The 26,845-nt window shown below is 36.0% G+C and overlaps 1 protein-coding gene across 1 annotated transcript in view; it reads right to left on the reverse strand.

The window, feature by feature from the left end:
- Positions 1 to 26,845, reverse strand: part of DNAH7 (dynein axonemal heavy chain 7) — a 277,143-nt gene that overhangs the window by 122,445 nt on the left and 127,853 nt on the right. The window contains 7 exon segments of the mRNA XM_036858189.1: positions 5,185 to 5,334; positions 7,916 to 8,164; positions 12,135 to 12,233; positions 14,780 to 14,992; positions 22,044 to 22,171; positions 22,292 to 22,394; positions 25,046 to 25,214. Coding sequence (XP_036714084.1) covers positions 5,185 to 5,334; positions 7,916 to 8,164; positions 12,135 to 12,233; positions 14,780 to 14,992; positions 22,044 to 22,171; positions 22,292 to 22,394; positions 25,046 to 25,214 — 1,111 coding nt within the window.

Here is a 26,845-nt window from a genome sequence, read left to right on the forward strand (position 1 = left end):
CAAACAGTGTTCTTCCTATGTTTTCCTCTAAGAGTTTTGTAGTGTCCGGTCTTACATTTAGGTCTCTAATCCATTTTGAGTTTATTTTTGTGAATGGTGTTAGGGAGTGTTCTAATTTCATTTTTTTACATGTAGCTGTCCAGTTTTCCCAGCACCACTTATTGAAGAGACTGTCTTTTCTCCATTGTATATTCTTGCCTCCATTGTCAAAGATAAGGTGACCATATGTGCGTGGGTTTATCTCTGGGCTTTCTATCCTGTTCCATTGATCTAAATTTCTGTTTTTGTGCCAGTACCATACTGTCTAGATTACTGTAGCTTTGTAGTATAGTCTGAAGTGAGGGAGCCTGATTCCTCCACCTCCGTTCTTCTTTCTCAAGATTGCTTTTGCTATTCGGGGTCTTTTGTGTTTCCAGACAAATTGTGCAATTTTTTGTTCTAGTTCTGTGAAAAATGCCATTGGTAGTTTGATAGGGATTGCATTGAATCTGTTGATTGCTTTGGGTAGTACAGTCATTTTCACAATGTTGATTCTTCCAATCCAAGAACATGGTATATCTCTCCATCTGTTTGTAACATCTTTAATTTCTTTCATCAGTGTCTTATAGTTTTCTGCATACAGGTCTTTTGTCTCCTTAGGTAGGTTTATTCCTAGGTATTTTATTCTTTTTGTTGAAATGGTAAACGGGAGTGTTTCCTTAATTTCTCTTTCAGATTGTTCATTATTAGTGTATAAAATGCAAGAGATTTCTGTGCATTAATTCTGTATTCTGATACTTTACCAAATTCATTGATTAGCTCTAGTAGTTTTCTGGTAGCATCTTTAGGATCCTCTTTGTATAGTATCATGTCAACTGCAAATAGTGACATTATTACTTTTTCTTTTCTGATTTGGATTCCTTTCATTTCTTTTTCTTCTCTAATTGCTGTGGCTAAAACTTCCAAAACTATGTTGAATAATAGTGGTGAGAGTGGGCAACCTTGTCTTGTTCCTGATCTTAGTGGAAATGGTTTCAGTTTTGCACCATTGAGGACGTTGTTGTCTGTGGGTTTGTCATATATGGCCTTTATTATGTTGAGGTAAGTTCCCTCTATGCCTACTTTCTGGAGAGTTTTTATCATAAATGGGTGTTGAATTTTGTCGAAAGCTTTTTCTTCATCTATTGAGATGATCATATGGTTTTTCTCCTTCAGTTTGTTAATATGGATTATCACATTGATTGATTTGGGTATATTGAAGAATCCTTGCATTCCTGGGATAAACCCCACTTGATCATGGTGCATGATCCTTTTAATGTGCTGCTGGATTCTGTTTGCTAGTATTTTGTTGAGGATTTTTGCATCTATGTTCATCAGTGATACTGGCCTGTAGTTTTCTTTTCTTGTGACATTTTTTCTGGTTTTGGTATCAGGGTGATGGTGGCCTGGTAGAATGAGTTTGGAAGTGTTCTTCCCTCTGCTATATTTTGAAAGAGTTTGAGAAGGATGGGTGTTAGCTCTTCTCTACACGTTTGATAGAATTCACCTGTGAAGCCATCTGATCCTGGGCTTTTATTTGCTGGAAGATTTTTAATCACAGTTTCAATTTCAGTGCTTGTGATTGGTCTGTTTATATTTTCTATTTCTTCCTGGTTCAGTCTCAGAAGGTTGTGCTTTTCTAAGAATTTGTCCATTTCTTCCAGGTTGTCCATTTTATTGGCATATAGTTGCTTGTAGTAATCTCTCATGATCCTTTGTATTTCTGCAGTGTCAGTTGTTACTTCTCCTTTTTCATTTCTAAGTCTGTTGATTTGAGTCTTCTCCCTTTTTTTCTTGATGACTCTGGCTAATAATGGTTTATCAATTTTGTTTATCTTTTCAAAGAACCAGCTTTTAGTTTTATTGATCTTTGCTATCGTTTCCTTCATTTCTTTTTCATTTATTTCAGATCTGATCTTTATGATTCCTTTCCTTCTGCTAACTTTGGGGTTTTTTTGTTCTTCTCTCTCTAATTGCTTTACGTGTAAGGTTAGGTTGTTTATTTGAGATGTTTCTTATTTCTTGAGGTAGGATTCTAGTGCTATAAACTTCCCTTTTAGACCTGCTTTTGCTGCATCCCATAGGTTTTGGGTCGTTGTGTTTTCATTGTCATTTGTTTCTAGGTATATTTTGATTTCCTCTTTGATTTCTTCAGTGATATCTTAGTTATTTAGTAGTGTATTGTTTAGCCTCCATATGTTTGTATTTTTTACAGACTTTTTTCTGTAATTGATATCTAGTCTTATACCATTATGGTCAGAGAAGATACCTGATACGACTTCAATTTTCTTAAATTTACCAAGGCTTGATTTGTGACCCAAGATATGATCTCTCCTGGAGAATGTTCGATGAGCACTTGAGAAGAAAGTGTATTCTGTTGTCTTTGGATGGAATGTCCTGTAAATGTCAATTAAGTCCACCTTCTTTAATGTATCATTTAAAGCTTGTATTTCCTTATTTATTTTCATTTTGGATGATCTGTCCATTGGGGAAAGTGGGGTGTTAAAGTCCCCTACTATGATTGTGTTACTGTCAATTTCCCCTTTTATGGATGTTAGCATTTGCCTTATGCATTGAGGTGCTCCTATGTTGGGTGCATAAATATTTACAATTGTTATAGCTTCTTCTTGGATTGATCCCTTGATCATTATGTAGTGTCCTTCTTTGTCTCTTGTAATAGTCTTTCTTTTAAAGACTATTTTCTCTGATATGAGAATTGCTACTCCAACTTTCGATTTCCATTTGCATGGAATATCTTTCTCCATCCCCTCACTTTTGGTCTGTATGTGTCCCTAGGTCTGAAGTGGGTCTCTTGTAGACAGCATATATATGGGTCTTGTTTTTGTATCTATTCAGCCAGTCTATGTCTTTTGGTTGGTGCATTTAATCCATTTACACTTAAGGTAGTTATTGACATGTATGTTCCTATTACCATTTTCTTAATTGTTTTGGGTTTGTTATTGTAGGTCTTTTCCTTCTCTTGCGTTTCCTGCCTAGAGAAGTTCCTTTAGCATTTGTTGTAAAGCTGGTTTGGTGGTGTTGAATTCTCTTAGCTTTTGCCTTTCTGTAAATCTGAATGAGATCCTTGCTGGGTAGAGTAACCTTGGTTGTAGGTTTTTCCCTTTCATCACTTTAAGTATGTCCTGCCACACCCTTCTGGCTTGCAGAGTTTCTGCTGAAAGATCAGCTGTTAACCTTATAGGGATTCCCTTGTATGTTATTTGTTGCTTTTCCCTTGCTGCCTTAAAAATATTTTCTTTGTATTTAATTTTTGATACTTTCATTAATCTGTGTCTTGGCATGTTTCTCCTTGGATTTATCCTGTATGGGACTCTTTACACTTCTTGGACTTGATTGACTATTTCCTTTCCCATGTTATCGAAGTTTTCAACTATAATCTCTTCAAATATTTTCTCAGTCCCTTTCTTTTTCTCTTCTTCTTCTGGGATCCTTATAACTCGAATGTTGGTGCGTTTAATGTTGTCCCAGAGGTCACTGAGACTGTCCTCAATTCTTTTCATTCTTTTTTCTTTATTCTGCTCTGCAGTAGTTATTTCCACTATTTTATCTTTCAGGTCACTTATCCGTTCTTCTGCCTCAGTTATTCTGCTATTGATTCCTTTTAGAGAATTTTTCATTTCATTTATTGTGTTGTTTATCATTGTTTGTTTGCTCTTTAGTTCTTCTAGGTCCTTGTTAAACGTTTCTTGTATTTTCTCTATTCTATTTCCAAGATTTTGGATCATCTTTACTATCATGACTCTGAACTCTTTTTCAGATAGACTGCCTATTTCCTCTTCATTTGTTTGGTCTGGTGGGTTTTTACCTTGCTCCTTCATCTGCTGTGTTTCTCTGTCTTCTCATTTTGCTTAATTTATTGTGTGTGGGGTCTCCTTTTCGCAGGCTGCAGGTTCGTAGTTCCCACTGTTTTTGGTGTCGGCCCCCAGTGGGTAAGGCTGTTTCAGTGGGTTGTGTAGGCTTCCTGGTGGAGGGGACTGGTGCTTGTGTTCTGGTGGATGAGGCTGGATCTTGTCTTTCTGGTGGGAAGGACCATGTCCAGTGGTGTGTTTTGGGGCGTCTGTGACCTTATTATGGTTTTAGGCAGCCTCTCTGCTAATGGGTGGGGTTGTGTTCCTGTCTTGCTAGTTGTTTGGCATGGGGTGCCCAGCACTGTAGCTTGCTGGTCGTTGAGTGGAGCTGGGTCTTAGTGTTGAGATGGAGATCTCTGGAAGAGCTTTCACCACTTGATATTACACGGAGCCAGGAGGTCTCTGGTGGACCAATACCCTGAATTTGGCTCTCCCACCTCAGAGGCTCAGGCCTGACATCTGGCCGGAGCACCAAGACCCTGTCAGCCACATGGCTCAGAAGAAAAGGGAGAAAAAAACAAAAAGAAAGAAAGAAAAATATATAAAATAAAATAAAGTTACTAAGATAAACATTTTTTTTAAATATTAAAAATAAAGTAATAAAAAAAAAGAAAGAAAGAAGAGAGCAACCAAACCAAAAAACAAATCCACCAATGATAACAAGCGTTAAAAACTATACTTAAAAATAAAAAACAAAAAACGGACAGACAGAACCCTAGGACAAATGGTAAAAGCAAAGCATATGCCTGGCACAGTATTAGCTGCTCAAGATACAGGACTGAACGAGAGAGATGATGTACTTTGGCCTCCTGAAGTTTATATCCAGTTGTATTTATACCAAGCAGGGCATATCATTTCCTTGTCTCAATTCTCTCACCTGTGGAGGGAGAAGAGACAAGGCACCACTTCCCACCCACTGTGCTCAGGGGGAAGCGCTCCGCCTCCTCGGCCTCGCGAGGGCCTCGCCCCGGCACGTGTAGGGCGAGGGTGGCGTACCTAGGGCCCAGAGGCTTGTCTCCTTGCGGCATCTGGGAGGTAAAGGGGGGCCACTTTACCTCCCAGCGGGAAACTCAGCGCCCCCGCCCCCAGCCGAGGAACCGGCAGTTTAAAGGCCATGGGCACACGGAGGCGAAGGACGCGGGGGCTTGGCTCAGACGCTGGCTGGGGCGGCGGCCGGCGCCTCAAGGATCCCAGTAATGTGTTTTAAATAAGTACCTTGAGCTACAAATACAGACGTTTACTTGAAACAACTGAAAAAATCATAACTCTCATAGCATTGAAAAGTGTTAGCACTTACCGATGAAGCAGCAAATGCTCTGAAACTGACAGCGAGGATCCCGTCGGACCACTCATGGGACACTAAATCAAACTGTCCATACAGCTGACCGATGGTGACAGACTTAGGATTTAAAACAGTAATCTGAACCTTGTTTTCTTCCATTAACCCCTTAATAGAAAAAAAAAGATTTATTTATTTAAAGGAATAAATAATACTGCTTTATTTATTTAAAAGAATAATACTCCAACTAATACTGTCATTATTCATGGAAAACATGATTGGGCATGTAGAAAATCCTAAAGATTCTACACAAAAACTACCAGAAGTAAAGAGTTCATTTAACAAGTCTGCAGCAAAGTCATTATACAAAAATTGATTGTATTTTCTATAATGCCAGTGAACTGAAAAATAAAATTTAAAAATACCATTTACAATAGGATTTAAGAGCTCATAGGATACTTAGGAATAAAGTAGCAAATGTTGGTCAAAAGCATATAATATTTACTATTGATAGATCAACAGGTTACACGTTCTTTTCTGTTTTTCTTTACAAACCTTAAAAATGTTAACACCATTCTAAGCTCACTGGCATTACAAAAACAGGCTTTGGGCTGCAGTTGGCCCACGGGCTGTAACTGGTTGATTCTTACTACAAAACATTCTCTGAGATAAAATTAAATGATTTAAATATAGGCAAATATGTACCGTTCTCACGTTGTGAAAAAATTAATATTGGTAAGATGATAGTTTCCACCAGAACCTTGAAAGCTGGTATATGGAATTAATGAGAGATGTTAATACCCTTGGGGCATAGGCTTTTTTAAGTTTTTAATTAATAGACTTTATTTTTTTAGAGTAGCTTTGGGTTTACAGAAAAACTGAACAGAAAATATACAGAGATTCACATATATTCCCTCCATCTTCCCGCCCCCCACACACAGTTTCCCCTACTATTAAAGGCTTGCATTGGTGTGGTACATTGTTATGATGCCTCAATTCCTCAGTTCCTCCACTGATATGGATTCATTATTATTAACTAAAGCCCATGGTTTACATTAAGGTTTACTCTTTGTATTGGCCACTTCTAAGGACCTTGCCAAATACATAATGTCATGTATCCACCATTACAATATATACAGAATAGTTCCCCTGCCCTAAAAATCGCCTGTGCTCTACTTATTCACAATCATTTCTTTTTTATATAACACAAGTTCAACTTATAACAAGTTCAACTCTTCCCCACACTGCTTTCTGCCCACCACCACTGGAGCTTGGGACATGAAGTACCAAACTGAAGAAAACATGTGGGAATAATAATGTGAAGCAGTAAAAAAAAAAAAGCTCAAGGTCTTTGTTTTCTTCTCTGTGCCCAGGAAGGGAATAACGATGTGTCATCCTTAATTCAGAAGCATGGGAAAGTTCTATCATCTTAGTCAGAACAAAGTTGCTGCCATTAAAGCAAGGTGTTTGCCCCAAATGCAACAAAGCTAGTGCGCAGCTACAGCTTGCAAGCAGTGGCTACGGAGTCTTACCCCTTTTACATTACCACAATGTCACTCTTAGAATTTCCTGATAATGAATCACTTTCGGGCTTTATATTGGACCAGAATACATGCTCATACCTTCATCTTCTTTAATCTTTGAGTGGCACCACATTTGGCTCTTTTAGAGACTTATTTTTTATAGCAAAAAATTAGTCCCTATAAAACAACAAAATAGGAAAAATGCAAACAAAAACTGAGGAAAGGAAGGAAGGGAGGAGAAGAAAGGAAACAGCCTGAAAGGATAAAACCATAAAGGAACAGGTGACAGAAATAAGTACATATCAGTTTGTTTGATAATAAATACAATCGAATTAAAATTCCCCTATGAGAAGATAAAGGCCAAACTGGAGAAAATAAAAGTTAAAACTAATTACTCTCCATAAAAATGTAAATCACAGTGACAGCCAGAGTCACAATTAAAGACATGGGCAAATATATATGCAAGGAGAAAGCAGGGGTTGCAATACTGAAATTAGACACAGGGGATCCAAGGCAAATAATACAAGTACATAATTTTATACTAGCTGAAGGGAGGCTCCACAATGAAGATGTAATGATCACAAATCCCATTTGGCTACAAATACTGAAATATATGAAGCAAGAACTATTTGAAATACAAAGGTAAGTAGACAGAAATGCAATATTAGTTGGAGAATTTAAAACAGCCTCACTCCTTTAGCCTATCAAAGTAGACCAAACTGAGATGTGTAGGACAGGAATTTTGAATAATATAATCATCATTATTTACTACACTTACATATGCATGTATTATATAATGCATGCACACGCACACGCACGCACACACACACACACACACACACACACACTTCAGTTCAGTACCCCTAGCAGCCACTAACAAGTTTGCATTACAAATCTAAACAAGAAAATAAAAAATCCTCTCCTAAGAAAGTATAGAAAAGAAAACTGTCAGGTTTTTTCATGTTTTCAGACTTTTTTCTACAATGAACGTGTTACCTTTATGATTAAACTTTTTAAAAAAAGAAACAAAAGGGCTTGAGGCAAATCTGTGGCATACCCTTTGTATACTGAACTTCCTACTTGCTTGGTATTACTTTTCTAATTTTATTTCCTCTGTATTTTCATAATTTTAAGTTGCTGCATTAAAGTACCCTTTTAAATGACCATACATTCTATCTTGCACAAAGCTGATTATCAATAAATTAATGCATTAATAACACACTTACCTTTTCACATAGATCATTTAGTGCTCCAGCTAAGACACGATATGCACTGGTTTTTCCTCCAAATGGCTCTCCAACAATCATAAAGCCATGACGCACAATCATCATTTCATATATCTGAAGAATCTTCTCAGAAAAGAATCTGGTCATTTGCAAATTCATGGAGTCACAGTTGTCTTTGATGGCTCCCAGCAAATCATTGTAATCTGGTTTTGGTAATTTCACCCCAGGAAACAAATCTGAAGTAATTCCCTAATGATAGATGATTTGGGAATTTACATTATCTATCTATACATTCTCATATTCTCTGTCTCTCTCTCTATATATATGTATGTATATGTGTATATGTATGTATATGTGTATATGTATATATACATATACATATAGACATACATAAACTTGATAAAATTTCTCACATCCTTGTATTTAACATTGATGGAAATAGAGCCATTGAGTAATAGTTCAGTATTTTTAACAGCTTCATAGAGGTATGACTGACATACAGTGAACTGTTTATATTTAAAGGGTACAATTTGATAAGTGAAACCACCAACTCAATGAAGATAATCAACATACCAATCACAGCCACAAGTCTCCTTGTGGCCTTTTATAATCCTCCTTCTCTCCTCTCTTTGCCACCTCCTATCTCCATCCCCAGACAACCAACAAACACTGATTTGCTTTCTGTTACTATTTTTACTTGCATTATCTAGAATTTATTATGGGTGAAATTACACATTACATGTACTACTTTATTTTTTGTCTGGCTTCTTTCACTTGGCATAAAGATTTGGAAATTCACACCTTTCACAGCATATATCAATAGTTCATTGCATTGAAGTAGTCCACTGTATTGAGGTGCCAGTTTTTAAATCCATTTTCCTGTTGATGGACATTTTCATTGTTTCCAGTTTGGGAAATAAATAAAGCTACTATAAACATGTGTATACAAGTCTTTGTATGGACAAATGCTTTCATTTCTCTCGGGTGAATAATGAGGAGTGGAATACCTGGATAGTATGGTGAGTGTGTATTTACCGTTTTAAGAAACTGTCTGCTTTCCAAGGTTGTTGTATTATTATATTACATCCCCCCAAGCAGCGTATGAGAGTTTCAATATTTGGTATGGTCAGTCTTCTTAATTTTAGCCATAGTAACAAGTAACAGTATCTTGTTGTGGCTTCAATTTGCATTTCCCAAAGAGTAACATTTTTGCATGTACTTGTGTGCCATATGTGTATCTTCTTTAGTGAAATGTCTGTTCAAATCTTTTGCCTATTTTTAATCGGTTTATTTTCTTCATGGTAAGTTTTGACCATTCTTTAAATATTCTGCATACAAGTCCTTCATCATACATCTAACATGCAAATTTTTTTCTAGTCTCTAGCTTGTCTTTCATTCTCTTACCAGTGTATTTCAAAGAGCAAACTTTTAAATTTTGATGAGTCTATTTTATGAATTTATTGTTTCATGCATCGTGCTTTTGGTGTTATATTTAAGAAATTTTTGCCTATTCCAAATTCACAAGGGATTTCTCTTGTTTTCCTCCAGAGATGTTGCAGTTTTACATCTTTTTAAGTTAAAAAGTTAGAGGATGAACACAATCTGATTTGAAGGCTTATTCTAAAGATGGGGTCACATTAGTATAAAAATACACAAATGTATCAATGGAACAGAATAGGGAGACCAGAAATAGACCCACACACATGGGAACAACTCATTCTCAACAAAGACTCAAAGGCAATCCCGTAGAGAAAAGACTAAAAAAAATAGTCCTGAACAAATTATGCTAGAGTACCTGGATTTGTCAAAATAATGAACTTCCATCCATGCCTCATACCATATACAAAAATTAGTTCGATGGTATTTTAATCATTGTAGTGGGTAGTGTGTTAATCAGCTTATTTGGAAATAAGCTGTCACCTTATTTGGAAATAAGATCTTTGCAGATGTAATTAGATAAGATGAGATCATACTGGAGCCCAACTCCAGTGATTGGTGTCTTTATAACAGAAAGGAGAGGAAGACGCAGACACAACGACACCCAGGGAAGAAGGCCATCTAGTGATGGGGACAGATTCTGAAGTAATGACAAGCCGAGGAACATCAAAGATCACCAGTAGCCATCAGAACCCAAGAAGAAACAAGGAAGGATTCTTTCCTAAAGCCTTCAGAGGGAACCAACACCTTATTTCAGACTTGTATCCTCCAGAACTGTGAGAAAATCAATTTCTATTGTTTTAAGCCACCAAGTTTGTGGTACTTTGTTATGGCAGCTTTAGGAAACGAATACAATCATATAATGTACGATTGGAAAGAATTCTACTTCCATATTTAGTGTATATGAATATATAGAGTTAATTTCAAGGTCTAAGAAACATCCCTTTATAAACTGCTAAGGCTTTTTCATAAGTATTATAGCAACCTATGTGAGAAATACAGCTATTCTTTTTACTCTGAAGATAAAAGTGAAAATTCAGAAGAGCTTAATATGAAAGCATACGTTCAAGCTATCCCTTAGAACTGACAAACTACCAGTTTAATCACCCCTAAATTTAATCCTTTAAATACTGTTATGGATAAACTGATACCAGTTCACTGGAGCAGTAAGTTTCCTTGGGGCAAAGGAGAGAAAAAGGCAACGCAGTAGGGTCTTTAAGATCACTCTGCAGCCTAGCTGAGTGGCTGGAATCCCCTGTCCCTCATATACTGGCCATGAATACAAGTTACTTATCATCTCTGTGCCGCAGTTACACCATGTGTAAAATGGGGATAACAATAGCACCTGCCCTGTTGGCTGCTTATGAGTATTAAATAAGTTGCTATTCATAAAACTCTTAGAATAAGGTCTGGTCCACTGTGAATGCATAGTGTTTGCTAAGTAAACAAAAATATCTTCTCAGATTGTTCAAATTATTTATGGTTAACCTTGAAAGAAGCAGATAATTCCAGATCATATCTGGTAGTCAGTAGTTCTCAACAAAGACCAGTTCCCTTCACTCTCCCGCCAGGTAGAGAGTTGGGAATATGTGGAGCTGTCCTTCTGGTTCTCACACTGGGAGAGTCCAGAGACACTGGGGGAGGAGGGATGCCAAGTGTTCTGCAGCGTATGGGACAGTCTCTCACAACACGGAACTGTCCTATTTGAAAATGCCAGTTACGCCCCATTTAAGAAATATTATTCTTAATATTATTCAATAAATGTTCACTGAATGAATACACAGCTGCATGAGAATACAACTAGGTGAGGTACACTTCCACTTTATAAAAATAAATATAGCTTTTACTCCTGGAAAATCTGTACAGCGTACTAGTACCAAAGAAACTGAGGGAAATTTTTAAGAAGAAAATTTGAACCTATTCCTTGTAGATTTGATCTATAAAACATTAGCACTGTCAACTCTAAATACTAAGGGAAGTCCCTTTCAGAGTGATGAAACATGGTTGCTATGGAGAGCTAACGACACGGGACCACACTACAGTGGCAGTGTCACTTCTCCGCCCTCCCCATGACAGCCTTACGACTTCAGTCTTTATACTTTGGAAGCCAACTGCCCGTACCTCAAGGCAGCACAAGAGAGAGCAACGTCTACCGTGTGTCAGTAGCCCACTCCCAAGCCCTCCCCCAATTTCTTCTACCTGAGAACGGGAAAAGGAAAAGAATGACATCACGTGACAAAACAGGAACTTTAACCATCATTCTAATAGTTCTTCTCAACTACTTATAATTTAATTTTTAAAATGCAGCAAGACTATGAAGCCTAGTTCTTAAATTATCCGGAAAAAAAGAACTTCATAAAAGCCATTGTACTCTTCTAAAGAAATTAAGCTTATTTATTTTTTTATTTCTCCAATCATTAATTTGACAAACATTTACCAAGTATCCATTCTGTGCAAGGGATTCAGTGATGTGTTAGACCAATTACTTTCCTCCAGGGAGGAAATTTTAGTGAAATTTATAAGCAAACATGTTTTGTAACTTTTGTGTACTTATTATATTCTGCAGAAAAGGTGCAACTTAAAAATCCCAAGTTGTTAAAAGTTATCCAAAACAACAAAGCTAGCTAAACACACTTCAAATAAAACAGAATGATCTATGTTTCTCTGTGCCATATCATCGTTTTCTGTAGTGGAAGTTTCTCACAGGGAGTTGCAACCACGGACGCTTGATAAATACATTATTAAAAGAGTTTTGATACATTGTAATAATAAATGTTCTTACCTCAAAGAGTGGTAAATCATGGGATAAAAATTTTGGTAGATTTACATCAATAATAGATCTAAGCAGAAGAATTTCTTCATTTTCATTTGGATATTTCAGCTGAAAGAAAATATGCTCATAATGATATCTGAAGCTATTAACTGCACCCCCTACATGTTCACACACACACACACACAAACACCAGGCCCCAGAGGCAATTTAAGCCCATGCAAAAGTGTTGTTCTTACTTATTTTCATTTAATTGGACTGTTATTAATTTTAGAAACTGATGATTACACTTGTTGAATTTTCTACCAGTTTATAATGAAAACCTAAGCTGAACTAACTACGTTTTCACAGATGCCCTGGGTAAAAAGCTATTGGCCATGAATTCCATATAGTTTGGGAGCTGCCATTGCCTCTATATGGGGTAAGAGCTTGCTTGTCCTATGCATTCAAGACCAGCAGTGGGTTGGTAAAGTGAAAATAATCATTAAAAATGGGCAATCATTTTTAAAAGATGCACTTGCATTTAAAACACATAAACATTCACTCACTCTGCCCATATTTTGGTGCCAAGGCCTTTTTTCTGAGGGTAGAGTTCTGGACCATTTTTCTTGTCGGAAAAAAAACGCATCAATAATGAATCACCTGCTCTGTCCAGTTTTGCTGTGTTTTGGATTTGTTTTTTAAAGATGATCATGCTCTTCAAAGATACTTGGGAGACAATCTAAGTGTAGCATCCTTAAGATTTTTAAGGTTTTTTTCCCAGTTTTATTCACTTTTCTTATCCATACCTAATTCAGAGTCATTTTTTTTAGCATTTCATCTTTACTGAGTCTTTCTTAAACAATGAACTTAGTTTTCATAAAAACAAAACTCTTCTTTTCGTGCTCATATACCATCAATTTCATTGACAATTAATTAAATGACATAATGACAGTAACATGCCCGACTGGCTTCAGAAAGTTTTGGGAACAAGCCACCTGACTCTGGGTGAGGAACAGTTCATCTGATAGAAAGTGGGAGGGCAGAGCAGCGCGCTGCCTGCTGGCTGCACGCTTAGTACCAGCGTGCTTGAGTGTGATCCCCAGGCAGAGTGGAGAGGGCTCGTTAATACACTAAGTCACTTAAGTAGAAGGTGCTTCAGAAAACTTATGTTAAATTCTGAAAAATCTGTGGTAGACCCAGAGTTTACTAAAAATCTGGTTGAACCCTCAACTTGTTGCTCATGTCCATAAGATGGTTCAATAATTCACAAAAAAGTCTGAACTCAGAAATATTTCTCCCAGCTTCTATACTTTATTCAACATCTTACTCCACAGTTTCTCCTACCATCATGCATTTAGTTTTCCAGAACCCTCTTCTTTTTTCTCTAGAATCTTTCTAATAAATCCCATGCTCCTACTTAACTGGCTTTAACCTTACAAAGTCAGTGATGCCTGGCAATCAAGGTTAGCTGTCTCTAAATTTCCAGGGCCTCCAAAGCCAAAGCTAGTCCTATTCATATGGACTTTGGATCAACCTATCCACATGTAAATTATGAAGAGTCAGAAGTCTCTTTTGTTATTTGAGAGGCTATCATCTTAAAGCAAATGTTTAAATTGCTTTTTGATATAATAGAAACAAACTTCAAAATATTCAAGCCAACACATTAAACAATTTTCAATTAGCTTTTGACAAAGAATGATAGGATTCATTTGCTGCATAACTTTAATAGCTCAATTCCATAGTCATGATGTCAGTGATGACGTACACTAGGACAATGCATTTTCTTTCCCATTATCTGACCACAATGTAATCATGACATGCCAGGTTAATACAAATTGTTGCTTCTAGTTGCATTTGTTTATTACAAAAAAAAAAAACAATGACTTGAAGTCATGTTAGGCTAATGTGAAACAGAATATCACCACTATATATCAGAATTCTTGGTAACGTTATTATAGAAGATTAAAAGGCATGCCATTGTTTTTAATCACACAAGATATACTTCAAAATCTTTATCTTCTGCAGTCATGAACATGAAAATTTTATAAGCTCCAAAGCCACAGTTTGCATTTTGCTGTTAATTATAGCCTATCTTGCTTACTTTGATAAAGAACAAATGTACAGTTATATTTTATGTTTCTGCAAAAGACTTTCAATGAAAAATTACCCAAGTCTTCAAACATTTTGATTTTTTATCAATATAGCTATGATTTATACCATCTTAAAATGCAAACATTATATTGCAAATCTATTACTGCTAGTCTACAGTTGGCTGCAACTGTGTAATTATATTAAGTAACAATGTCTAGGGGCTTCTGTATATATTTATTAATTATACATAGATTATTTCTTTTAAAGCTATTCAGTATATATGTTCATATATAAATGCTTTCAAAGTATTTCTCAGCAGCAAGGAATTTTACTCCTCAGTAGTACCTAGTTTCATACAGTTAAAATTGTGGAATGGAACTCAAATCACTGATCACATGTCTAAGGTTTTACAAATCATAAAATGTCCTTTTTCACATGTGCAAATAATTAATTATGTTAGTACGATAACTGAACTTTTTTTCAGTTGATGAAACTAACCAGTTAGTGTAACTCTTGTGAAGACACATGGTCCTGAGATGTGTAAACAGGAAATGAATGAGTAAGAAGCCACTTGAGTTTTCTACCTTTAGATTCCCAGCTGCGGTGAGCACTGACTTCACGGCTCTCATTCCATAGTCATAGTGATGTTGTGATGACAACTGCTCTGAACACAGGCGATACGTAGCCACAATCTTTACCGACAGTGGCCGAGCTGTGACAAAGCCACAGGAGTACAGGACTATTTCGGCAATCATGGCATAATCAGGCACCATCATTGCTACTGTCCGAAAGAGTGCCTATGGGAGTGGAGAAAAGGTGCTTTTTGAACAAGACCATCATGAAGATAAGCCTCCTCTTTCCTTCATAGCATGTTACAATGTTATAGCTTTTCTGCAATAATATTAAGTTACAGTAGCCAGATCATACAGATAAAAACACTTTAAAATGTGATTTCTTGTTATTGTTATATAATAAATAGATCATTAACTTTTTATATAAATATGTTTCCTTAAATTATGCTTTGAGAACGCTTCAAATTTCTACCATACCTAGACCTTTGGTGAATTATTAATTTACTTAAGTGTTAAGTATCCATTACATTCTATTTTTTGTGGGAAGTAACATGCTATAGGGAAAAAGCAGACTCTGCTGGGATGTCCAAGAGCCGGGCTTCTCATCTGGGCTGGTGAGAAAGTGCCTGGTGTTGGGAGACTGGGCTTCAACTGAAGCTCTCTAGGCATCTATTTAATTAAATGATTTGGGTCTCATCAGGTAACCCCTAATAACAAGACTATGTTACATAAATGATGTAATTTGAGATACTTTTAAACGTTTTTGAATCTGAAGTCACCATGTCAGCCTTTCACCGAGCATAATAAAGGGAAGAAACTGAAAATAAGTCCTGGATAACTATTACTAGAGATAAATCAATTTGCCAAATTCTAAAGATAATTTTTTCCTCATAGTATTTTAAATATTGTGGGACAAATAAATGTTGTGTGATGGAAAGTAAATAGAAAACTGAATAGATTTTAAAAGAATAAATAAGAAAATTTAAGTTTAAAATGTTAGTATGTGTCAGGATTTACTTCAATAGCTCATACATGAAAACATGGCTTTCTTGTACTAAAGCAGGAGAACAACAGTGTTCTAGAAAAATGATAATCATATTCAGATAGTGAATAATAATTATAGTAAATGACAATTTACTATAATTCAGACAGTTCAGACAGTTTATAAATACCTGCTGGGAATTAGCTGAATTACCAAAAACACAAGGGAGATAGAAAATGAGGACATTTTGCTTAAGTGATCTGTTATGACACTAAAGTTGAGAATAAAAGATTTGCATCAAGCAAGATCCTTCCAGTGTGTTACATTAATTACTAGCTAGAGGCCTTAGTACTGCTATTTTATCAATAAGGTTACCATTCAAGAAAGGCAAGAATAAAATGTTAAAAGTATATAGCATGAGCAAATAATTCGTAACAGAGAAGCTTAAGCAAGTGCTCTAAACCACTACATACCTGGGAAAAAAGAATGCAAGAGAATTACTATACACATGGTACCTCTTTTAAAGGGTAGGTTCTCAACAACTATTTTTTAATGAATAAAATAGAGAATGAATGAATTAACAAATGAGTTAGCTGGTCAATGGCTAGGTTAGGGTGATACAATCTTTCTACAATAGTACAAATTGCTACTACCTCGGGATCAACATCCAGGTCTGTGTGTCAGGTCTCTGACACACCAGGTACTTTGCAAATTCCTATTCACATTCTCTTAGCACTATTAGCAAAGTGGTTGTGGAACACCATGAAACAGACATATCAGTGGCCAAGAGAACAAAAACTAAAGTATGGTACAGAAGTTTCAAGGAGTTATCATGGATTCTTACTTATCACAGAGAAAAGCATCCTCATCAAAATATTTTTTAGGCCTAAACTGTTATGGTGGTAGACATTCTCATTCATTGATTCTCAAACAGAGTGTGTGAAATACTGATATGATACGGTTTGGGATCTGTCAGAAATAATTTTTCAGTAATAGCAGTAGGTTTAAGGGTAATTTAGTGCTTTAAAAAATTAATTTGGATTCTGGGTTAACCAATGGCATACTTTCTTGAGTGTAAAAAAAAAAAAAAAAAAAAAAAAAGGGAGGGTATAGATCCAGGTAACCTGCCAGGGCTTGAATAAATTCCAGTACATGTAATCAATGTGAGTATTACCCTCCATGTTTACCTCAGCAGAAATAAATGATTGAGAATAGTTATTTTATTGCTTCTGTCCTACAGAGTGGACGAAGAAGGGTGGTACAAAGGAATTACATACACTCCCTAGAGTATGCTTCCAAAGGACTACATTTTAGAACAACATCAACAACAAAATCTCAAGCAATAACTTCTTACCATTTCTTCCTTTAAGGATTGGAAATAGATTTCATAAATGTGACCTGTTCAGGAATTAGCTAAGTATTAGTTGAGTGAAATGGAGGATTCAGGATCTAGTTCATTTTTTTTCTCTGCACTAATAGGGTGTTTCATGCTACTTACTCTGTGGAAAGTTATGGATCATGTTACTGACTTTGTGACATCAGAAGATCTAGAATATGCCTATTTTCCATACTACCCAAAGAAATCTACAGATTCAATGCGATCCCTATCAAATTACCCATGACATTTTTCACAGAACTAAAACAAATAATCCTAAAATTTATATGGAACCATAAAAGACCCAGAATTGCCAAAGCAATCCTGAGAAAAAAAGAACAAAGCTGGAGGCATAACCCTCCCAGCCTTCAGACAATACTACAAAGCTACAGTAATCAAATAGCATGGTATCGACACAAAAACAGACATAGGAATCAATGGAACAGAACAGAGAGCCTAGAAATAAACCCACACACCTACAGTCAATTTTTGACAAAGGAGGCAAGAATATACAATGGAGAAAAGACAGTCTCTTTAGCAAGTGTGTTGGAAAAGTTGGACAGCCACGTGTAAATCAATGATGTTATAACACTGCCTTCATATCCTACACACACACACACACACACACACACACCCAAAAACAAAACCCTCAAAATGGCTTAAAAACTTTAATATAAGACAGGACACCATAAAACTCCTAGAAGAAAATATAGGCAAAACGTTCTCAGACATAAATCATAGCAGCATTTTCTTAGGTCAGTCTCCAAGGCAATAAAACAAAGGCAAAAATAAACAAATGGGAATAAGCAAACTTATAAGCTTTTGTACAGCAAAGGAAACCATAAACAAGACGAAAAGACAACCCTCAGAATGGGAGAAAATATTTGCAAACAATGCAACCAATGAGGGCTTAATTTCCAAAATATACAAACAGCTCATACAACTCAATAACAAAAAAAGCAAACAACCCAATTAAAAAATCAGCAGAAGACTTAAACATTTCTCCAAAGAAGACATACATACGGCCAACAGACACCTGAAAAGATGCTTAACTTCGCTAATTATTAGAGAAATGCAAATCAAAACTACAATGAGGTACCCCCTCACACCAGTCAGAATGGTCATCATTAAAAAGTCTACAAATAATAAATGCTGGAGAGGGTGTGGAGAAAAGGGAAACCTCCTGCACTGTTGGTGGGAATGTAAATTGGTACAGCCACTATGGAAAACAGTATGGAGGTTCCTCAAAAAACTAAAAAGAGAGTTATCATATCATCTAGCAATTCCATTCCTGGGCATTTATCTGGGAAAAAAACCCGAAAGTTCTAACTCAAGAAGATACACGCACTCCAATGTTCACAGCAGCACTATTTACGATAGCCAAGACATGGAAGCTACCCAAGTGCCCATCAACAGATGACTGATTTAAGAAGATGTGGTATATATACATATATGCAATGGAATATTACTCGGCCATAAAAAAGAATGAAATAATGCTATCTGCAACAACATGGATGGACCTAGAGATTATCACACTCAGTGAAGTAGGTCAGAAAGAGAAAGAAAAATATCATGATATAACTTACATGTGGAATCTAAAATATGACACAAATGAACCTATCTACAAAACAGAAACAGACTTACAGACATAGAAAACAAACTTACATTTACCAAAGGGGAAAGGGGTGGGGGAGAGAAGAGGGATAAATTAGGACTTTGGGATTAGTAGATACAAACTACTATATATAAAATAGACAAACAACAAGGTCCTACTGTATAGCACAGGGAACTATATTCAATATCCTGTAATAAACCATAATGGAAAAGAATATGAAAAAGATATATAAATACACACATACATATACGTATATATAAATGGAATCACTCTGCTATACACCAGAAAGTAACACAACATTGTAAATCAGCTATACTTCAATTTAAAAAATAGAATAAGCCTATTTTACCGTTGCTTCTAACATTTAACTATTCTGAAATGATTATTGATTCTTCAGAATAGTTTTAATATTAAATATAGCTTCTCTAAAGTGGAGATGTGTTTAAGAAATTGCTCTACTATGCAGGTTTTATCTAGATGTACAAGATGTCAAAACTTGAGTCTTTCTGCATGACATGATACATATCAGTTACCAAAGTATGCATGATCTGCCCAATAATTTACAAAGGAAATACACACAATTCTTGAACCTTCCCATTTACTTGTAGATCATAAAGCATTTGAGAGAATAAGGAAGGAGGGAGGATTTGTGAAAAGACTTCCATCGAAGGGAGGTTTTCTTATGCTGTGAGTTTCCATAAGCACCCCCTCCTCACTCCCAAGTTCAGTAAGAGCTTGATGGGTATTGCCCTATTGCGGGGGAATATAGATTGGTTCCTGACTCATGCCCGAGAAAGCAAAAGTAGCCTGTGGAAGCAAGATCACAGTGGCCTTCACTCCCACAGTCTGTTGGGACAGAAGATGCATGAGATATACACGATAAGGGAGAGAGAGAGCCAAGTTGGGGCCATTTTAAGTCCTCCCCAAGATTCCCTCTGGCAAAGTGAGAGCTCTCCAACAGCAAAAATCTACATGGAATCACCCACCAGCGATCCACGCAGAGTGGAGGGGATGACAACTGGAGAAACAGATTCCATCACTCAAAGTCTCAGGAGTTCCAAGCGGAGAGACCTAACAGGAGTCCCTGAAGAACCCATGGACACGTGCAGGATAGAAAGATGCAGCTGTAAACCTCTGCCAGCTCCAGGGGCTGGACGCACATGGTCTTATCTGAACTGTATGTATGTTCGGTGGCTCACTGCTAGCTTAAAGGATGAGTATGAACTTGTCAGGCAGGACAGTGGTGGTTTAGCAGAGCACTCAAGAGAGGGTAAACAGCATGTGCAAAGGCATGGGACCTTCAGAGGCCAGTGAGGCCTGTGTGACAGGGAGATGCAGGGAGCTGGTGGTACAGACGCAACTGGGTCTAATGCCAAAGCTCTTGCAGATCAGGCCAAGAAATTTGAATTTTTTTTCCTGTGGGCAAAAGGAGCCCGGTGGTTTTTTAAGTCTGGAAATTATACGATTAGATTTCTTCTGACAATACAGGGAGCATTACAATGGGGAGTTCATGATAATGAATTTCAGTAGGGACTCTTGGTGACAGGTGAGCTGCTGCAGTAAGACAGGCAAGAGAAGAGGGCTGGGAGCAAGGTGTGGCCGTGGGGCTGGACGGGAGCAGCAGGGGTAATAAGACTTTTATGAAATAGGATTGCGGGTTTTGGTAACCGGCTGAATCACTGCGTGAAGAAGAGGGAAGCTTCGAGGATGACTCTGAAGACGGATGATAATACTCTCTGGGCCTCAGCAGGCTTTAACAAAATAGTATATCTATCTATCTATCTATCTTTCATTTCTGACTAAGACATTTTTTCAAAATTGTGAGGTATTTCCATATGGACTTGAAAACAGATATTCTATAGCAGCTCTAACCAAGAAGACTGCACAAAAGGAACAACGAAAACAACAAAAAGCTATCAGTATTTGAGAGCAGTTTTTGGCCTAAAATAGAAGGAAAATACTCCAAGAACCACAAGGTGAATATTTTGACACTGTTTTAACACGCACAATAAATAAAATGGAAAAGTCTGCATGGGGCATTAACAGACTCAACCAATACTGGTCCCAGCTTTTTATGATTAGCTACTCGCAGATGTTTGCCTTTACAAATATTTATGTATTCAGATTGATCCTACTGAATCAAAGGAAAACATGAGTGAATAAAAGTACTGCTACAAAAAGAGCTTTCCAAATGTGTATCCCAATAAAAAGTTGCAAAATGCTTCTTAGATGAAGGAGGATTTACCAGTTTCTATTTTTAAGTTACACCATCCTTCACAAAGGCAAAGTACTAAAACATCACGTCTAACATATAAAAGTGTATGGAATAAAAATACCACAAAAATACTTGGCAGCAGTGAGTCCAATCAAAAGTGTTTTCGATGGAAAAGTACCTCAACTAGTCTGAGAAGCTGTCGTTCTAAAAATGTGGATAGTGGAAGGAATGCAGGATTTAGAGTCAGAAGACTTGGTTTTGGATCTGCAATTACCGCTGCATTATTCTTCAACATTTTCTCTCTATGTGCTAGCCATAAACATGCAATTCACCAGAAAAGGATATAAAATGTCTAACAAAGATATGGGGAAAATGTCATATTTCACTAATAATCAAAGAAGTTTGTTTTTTAAATGAAGATTCTAGTCTATTCAATTAGCAAACTGTTTTGTTCTTACAAAAAAACTACTGCTGGGTACTAAGGAGAATTGAGAATTGATATGGGATATAAATTGTTTCAAACTCTGTTGGAAGGCAATTTAGCAACACAGCTCTTGGTCTTATGACTCTCCTAAGGAAGTATCTTAAAATAGAGAAAAGCCTTAAGTAAAAATTGTTCATTGCAATATTATCTATAATGAAGGAAAACTAAATGCAAGCTAAATGTCAAACAGTAAGCACAGTTCAATAAATTTATTTACAGTTTGAATTATGTTCATAAAGATAGGAAAATGCTCATATTATAATATTAACTTGAAAAAAGCCTCAGTATTCACAATTTTCTGATTTCAGCATTTAAAATTGAGGAATACAATACAGTAAGCAGTAGAATGGGTACCTTTTTCAATATTTCCTATGTTTTCTAATTTGTATAATTACCACTAATTTTAAAATAGAAGTTTTGGAAATTGCATATTTATTTTTTAAAGCTCAAAGCTTTAAACTTATTTTCTAAAACAGTTGTCTAAAATATAACATCTAAAAGCAAAAATTTTACATAAAATTCAAGAACAGCATGTGCTTTCTTTTTATATATTAACTGTGTTAATCACAGAAAGGAAACAGATGATATAATTGCCTTTTCTGTACCTTCAGATTATCTGGAAGTTCTGATCGCCCAGCATATCCAGGGTTCATTGTTATAAAGACAGCACACGTGGGGTCAAGTTTTAGTTCAGTTCCTTCAAACACTAGTAAATCCACACCTGCATTAATACCTGTGAGTAATCAAGAATGAAATGACTTAGCAATTCCACATATAAATGGGACTCATGCCATTCATTACCTCCTATATTTCTACTGTTTTCACACAATGCAGAGATAAACTAGTCCCTTACCTCTTTGGAGAGTAAGAATTTGTTGAGCAACCACAGACAGTACTTCCAAATCAATTCTGTTAAACTCATCAAAGCAAGCCCAGGCTCCACAAGATAACAGTCCCTGGGAGAAAAGATCAATGAAATTTTTCAATCTTATCTGATTGAATATTACATTGAAATGTTGTATTTTCACCTCATCTTTTCGCGGATTTAATATCCTATCAAGGAAATTGCTTATTCACCTTTATCTTTAAAGCTTTAAAGACGGCTTATTCTTTTATTACCAATTCATTATTCTGCATGAATAAAGAGTTCAATCAACTGGAAAATTTTCCAATTGATTTTTTTTTTTTTTTTTTACTTTCTGTGTGTATCTTTTGGCATTTAGATGTATATCTAAAATTTCATAGCCTTTCTTACTTTTTATTTACAAGGTGATTTTATTTGCTTTTTCTTTATGGACTCCATAGAATGGATTGTAATAATCCTTTAAATAAGATGACTTCTGTTGCCAATGAGACTACTCTCTAGCCTGAGCACCGTAATGACCAGCTAACACCGTCTGAGGCACTAGCCTGCAGTTCTAACTCACAGATACCTCATAAGTATGTGCCATTTGGTCATAAGGGAAAACTGGAAAATCCAGCTTGAGTAGCTGAGTCCAAATGTGGACTAACTTTAAAAAATCAATGCAAGGGGGCTTCCCTGGTGGCTCAGTGGTTGAGAGTCTGCCTGCCAATGCAGGGGACACGGGTTCGAGCCCTGGTCTGGGAAGATCCCACATGCCGCGGAGCAACTAGGCCCATGAGCCACAATTACTGAGCCTGCGCGTGTGGAGCCTGTGCTCCGCAACAAGAGAGGCCACGATGGTGAGAGGCCTGCGCACCGCGATGAAGAGTGGCCCCCACTTGCCGCAGCTAGAGAAAGCCCTCGCACAGAAACGAAGACCCAACACAGCCATAAATAAATAAATAAATAAACATTATAAAAAAAAAAAAAAAGCACTTAATGAATTAAGCATTTCTAAATTTCAGAGATATAATAGAAACGAACTCAAATGTCTAAGAAAAAAATCAATGCAAAAATATTCATTGAATGTACATTCTATAGATTGCATATGTATGTATGTGTGTTTCACTGAGTACCTAGTATATGCCAGGCATGATGCATGGCACTTTGTGTATATCTTTTATGCAAGGAAACTAAGGCTATATCACATAAGATGTTAAGTATCAATAATTAGTACAATGCCATACATCTAATAGTGGCTGACCTTGGATTTGTGTACAGTTCAATCTATTGAAACACACTGGATTAAACATGAATGGCATGTAATCAAAGAGTAGTACATTTTCATTATTTAGAGAAGACTCTATGACTTAGAAATCTAATACACGATAAAATAAAAGGATTAGAAATCACAGAACAGAATGCTTATGAAGTCACATGTTCAAACAGTTATACAGATTGTGAGGTTCTTAATAGTAAGACCTATGTCTTTTTTATTTTGTACCCTCATTATTCAGCATGATCCTAACACACAGTGTCCATATGATCAATACTTATCAATAATCAAATTTAATAAGTATATGAATCTATATCAAAGAATTAAGAATATCATTATATAGATTTGAAAACTTAGCACATATCAGACTTTTCTTTAAACATTTAGGAATATAGTGGCTATTCAAACTACACATAGAATCTTTTAGATTTGCTGTTTATTTCTTCAATCATTTCAACAAGGTTGTATATCATGATAGAGGATGATTAAAATAGTTACTGGCCACTCAAATGTTTTCTTCGTATGTTATTCATTATAATATTTTCTTTTATTTTAATTGTTTCAGCATCACAAATGTAGAGACTTTTTATGCTCCAAATCTATTATAAAATGACTAGGCCATACTTCAGGGAGGAATAGTTTACTGTATGGGGTAGGGTTGTTATATTCCTTTTTGTTAGTTTCTGTATTTTTTTTTTTAATGTTAACTTTTTCTGGAGATACTTTTGAAAAGGATTACAGACTCTTTAAAATGTACGTTGAAAAGTATAGAAAAATAGAAATCAAATAAACAAATAAGTAGAGCCCATAATCCCACACGGATAATTTTGTGTTAAATTGTACCACCTAATATTTTAAGGAATAACAGGCTGTAGCAACAAAGCACTAAAATGACCAGATGTTCATAGGTTACACTGATGAACTTAGGGACTTTATACTTTTAACTCCCCTTTTTGCAATCTTACAGACTCATAAGAGTGGGAATCTGACTCAGAATAAGAAAAAACAAAAGAAGGATTTCAAGTTCACCAAAAAGACTAACAAAAAAACAAAAGAAAGATTTCAGGTTCACCAAAAAGATTAATTAGAATGTGTCTATAAAAGTAAATCATTGAATTTGTTAATGATTAATAAACTTAATATTAACTTGTTAATAACAAGATCTACGGGACAAAGAAGTCTTTAGATACCACAATTTTTACATGATGCAGTGGTTCTCAAACTTTTAGCTGTCCAGTATACTGGAGGGACACCACTCATTCATTTCTATCAGTAATATTGACCCATTATAGCAAGGACTGGAGGTAGAGCTCCTTCTCAAATAAGCTTTTGATATAACCCTACTTCTCTCGAGAATTATTGAGATAATACTTTAATTTTAACTTTGCTTAAACTACAGTAAATCTTTTACTTGCATCAAATTATATTTCATTATAAATAGCCTTTCTGAGAAGTTATCATATCGCAAATGATGAGTCAACTCAAACCTTAAAGAATTTTCCTAAAGCCAGATAATCCAACCCATCAGAACAGTTGAAGACAACACATTGTTTGGCTACAGCTTTGGCTAAATCTTTTGTAGTTTCAGTCTTTCCAGTTCCAGCTGGCCCCTCAGGTGCTCCTCCAAGGTGCAGATGAAGGGCTCCAAATAAGGTTCTGAAATATAATAAACAATCTTTGTTGAATAATGTGATTTTTATATACATTCTGAAAAGAGGAAAAATTTAAGCTGAGAGCCAAATTTTCCACTTCCTCATCAATAATTCCTTCCTTCCTACTAGCCTATGAAAATCTTTGGGCATTACTTTGTCTGTTATTATGTTTTACTTCTGAATAGCTGTATATATGACAAAAGCAGAACAAATTCACTTTTGAAATTCAGTGCTGACTTCTGGTCAATACAGAGAATTCAGCTGACCCTGAGTCACCCAATCCCCCTACTGCAAGCATATGGAAATGCTACATAAAAGAAAAATATAACAACTTTTGAAATATATAGCCATTTTTGAACAAATGAAAAGGAAATTATCAATGAAGAGGGAATGCATAGCTGGAAAAGTAATTAGGTGCTAAAGCTGTAGAGGTGCACATTAGTTTGGAATTTGCATATAAACACAAGTGTATTTATACCCACATAGAAACAGAAAATAAATCCTTAGAACTGAGCAAGCTGAGGAGCTGGAATGGATTCACTATTTAAAGCTAGAAGACTTGAAAGGCTGCCTTGTGTGTAAATGGGAACTAAAATTACTCCAGCAACCTACTCAAGAGACAAAGAAGAGTCAACTAAGGAAGAGACAGGAAGCTTACCCTTCATACAGTGCCCAACGAGAAACCTACATTTCACGGAGGGTGGGATCCAGTTTCCATTACTGATGGGCACATGAACCCAAAATGAGAAATTAACATTAAAATTTTGTTCTGAAAACCTTAGAGCCCTGCACAGAGATAAATGTAAAACTGCTCCACATGGACACCTCCACAGCTGAGAAAATGTAAGACTACACGGGAAACAACCCCTACTAAAATTAGCTCACAGCTAAAACTGGAAAGAGAGATCGGAATTAAGAATCAGACTTGCAGTGACAAAGGCAGTTGGACAATGGTCTGGGAGGGTTACTGCACATATGGCACTCTGCCTTCTTTGGTATCCTAGCGATTTTTTTAAAATAAGATTTTAAATAAAAAGCAATACACATCAGAAAATTGTGGGGAAAAACAGAAGCCAATTTCATAAGAGAGGCAACTTGGAACCTAGCAATGAAAAATACAATCACTGAACTTTTGAAAACTCAGTGAACAGAATAAATAGCAGAGAAAACCTAAAGAAACAGAATTATACACTAGAAGATAAATATGAGGAAATCACCCAGGGAGAGAGGTCAACTATAAGAAAAGTTAAAGACATAGAAGAAAGATGGAAGAGAATGGGGAAAAGGCAAAATTCAAAAAACAATGGCTAAGAATTTGCCAGAATTAAAGATATTAATTGAAAAAGTCCCAAGTAGGATAAATAAAAACTCATCCACATCTAGTAACATCCAGTGAACATCAACAACAAAGAGAAAACCTTAGAAACTACAATGGAGAAAACTACCTATAAAGGAATAATAATTAAAATAACAGAATACTCAGCAGGAGGGATGAATGCCAGTAGAATAATATCTTTGGAGAGCTGAGGGAAAATTACTGTTCATGTACAGTTTTACACCTAGCTAATCTATCATTTAATAATCTAGTGAAGACTAAAAAAAAAAAAAAAAGGAGAAGAAGAGAAAAGAGGCAAT

Source organism: Balaenoptera musculus, chromosome 7 (assembly GCF_009873245.2).
Source record: "Balaenoptera musculus isolate JJ_BM4_2016_0621 chromosome 7, mBalMus1.pri.v3, whole genome shotgun sequence".
NCBI classification, from domain to species: Eukaryota; Metazoa; Chordata; class Mammalia; order Artiodactyla; family Balaenopteridae; genus Balaenoptera; species Balaenoptera musculus.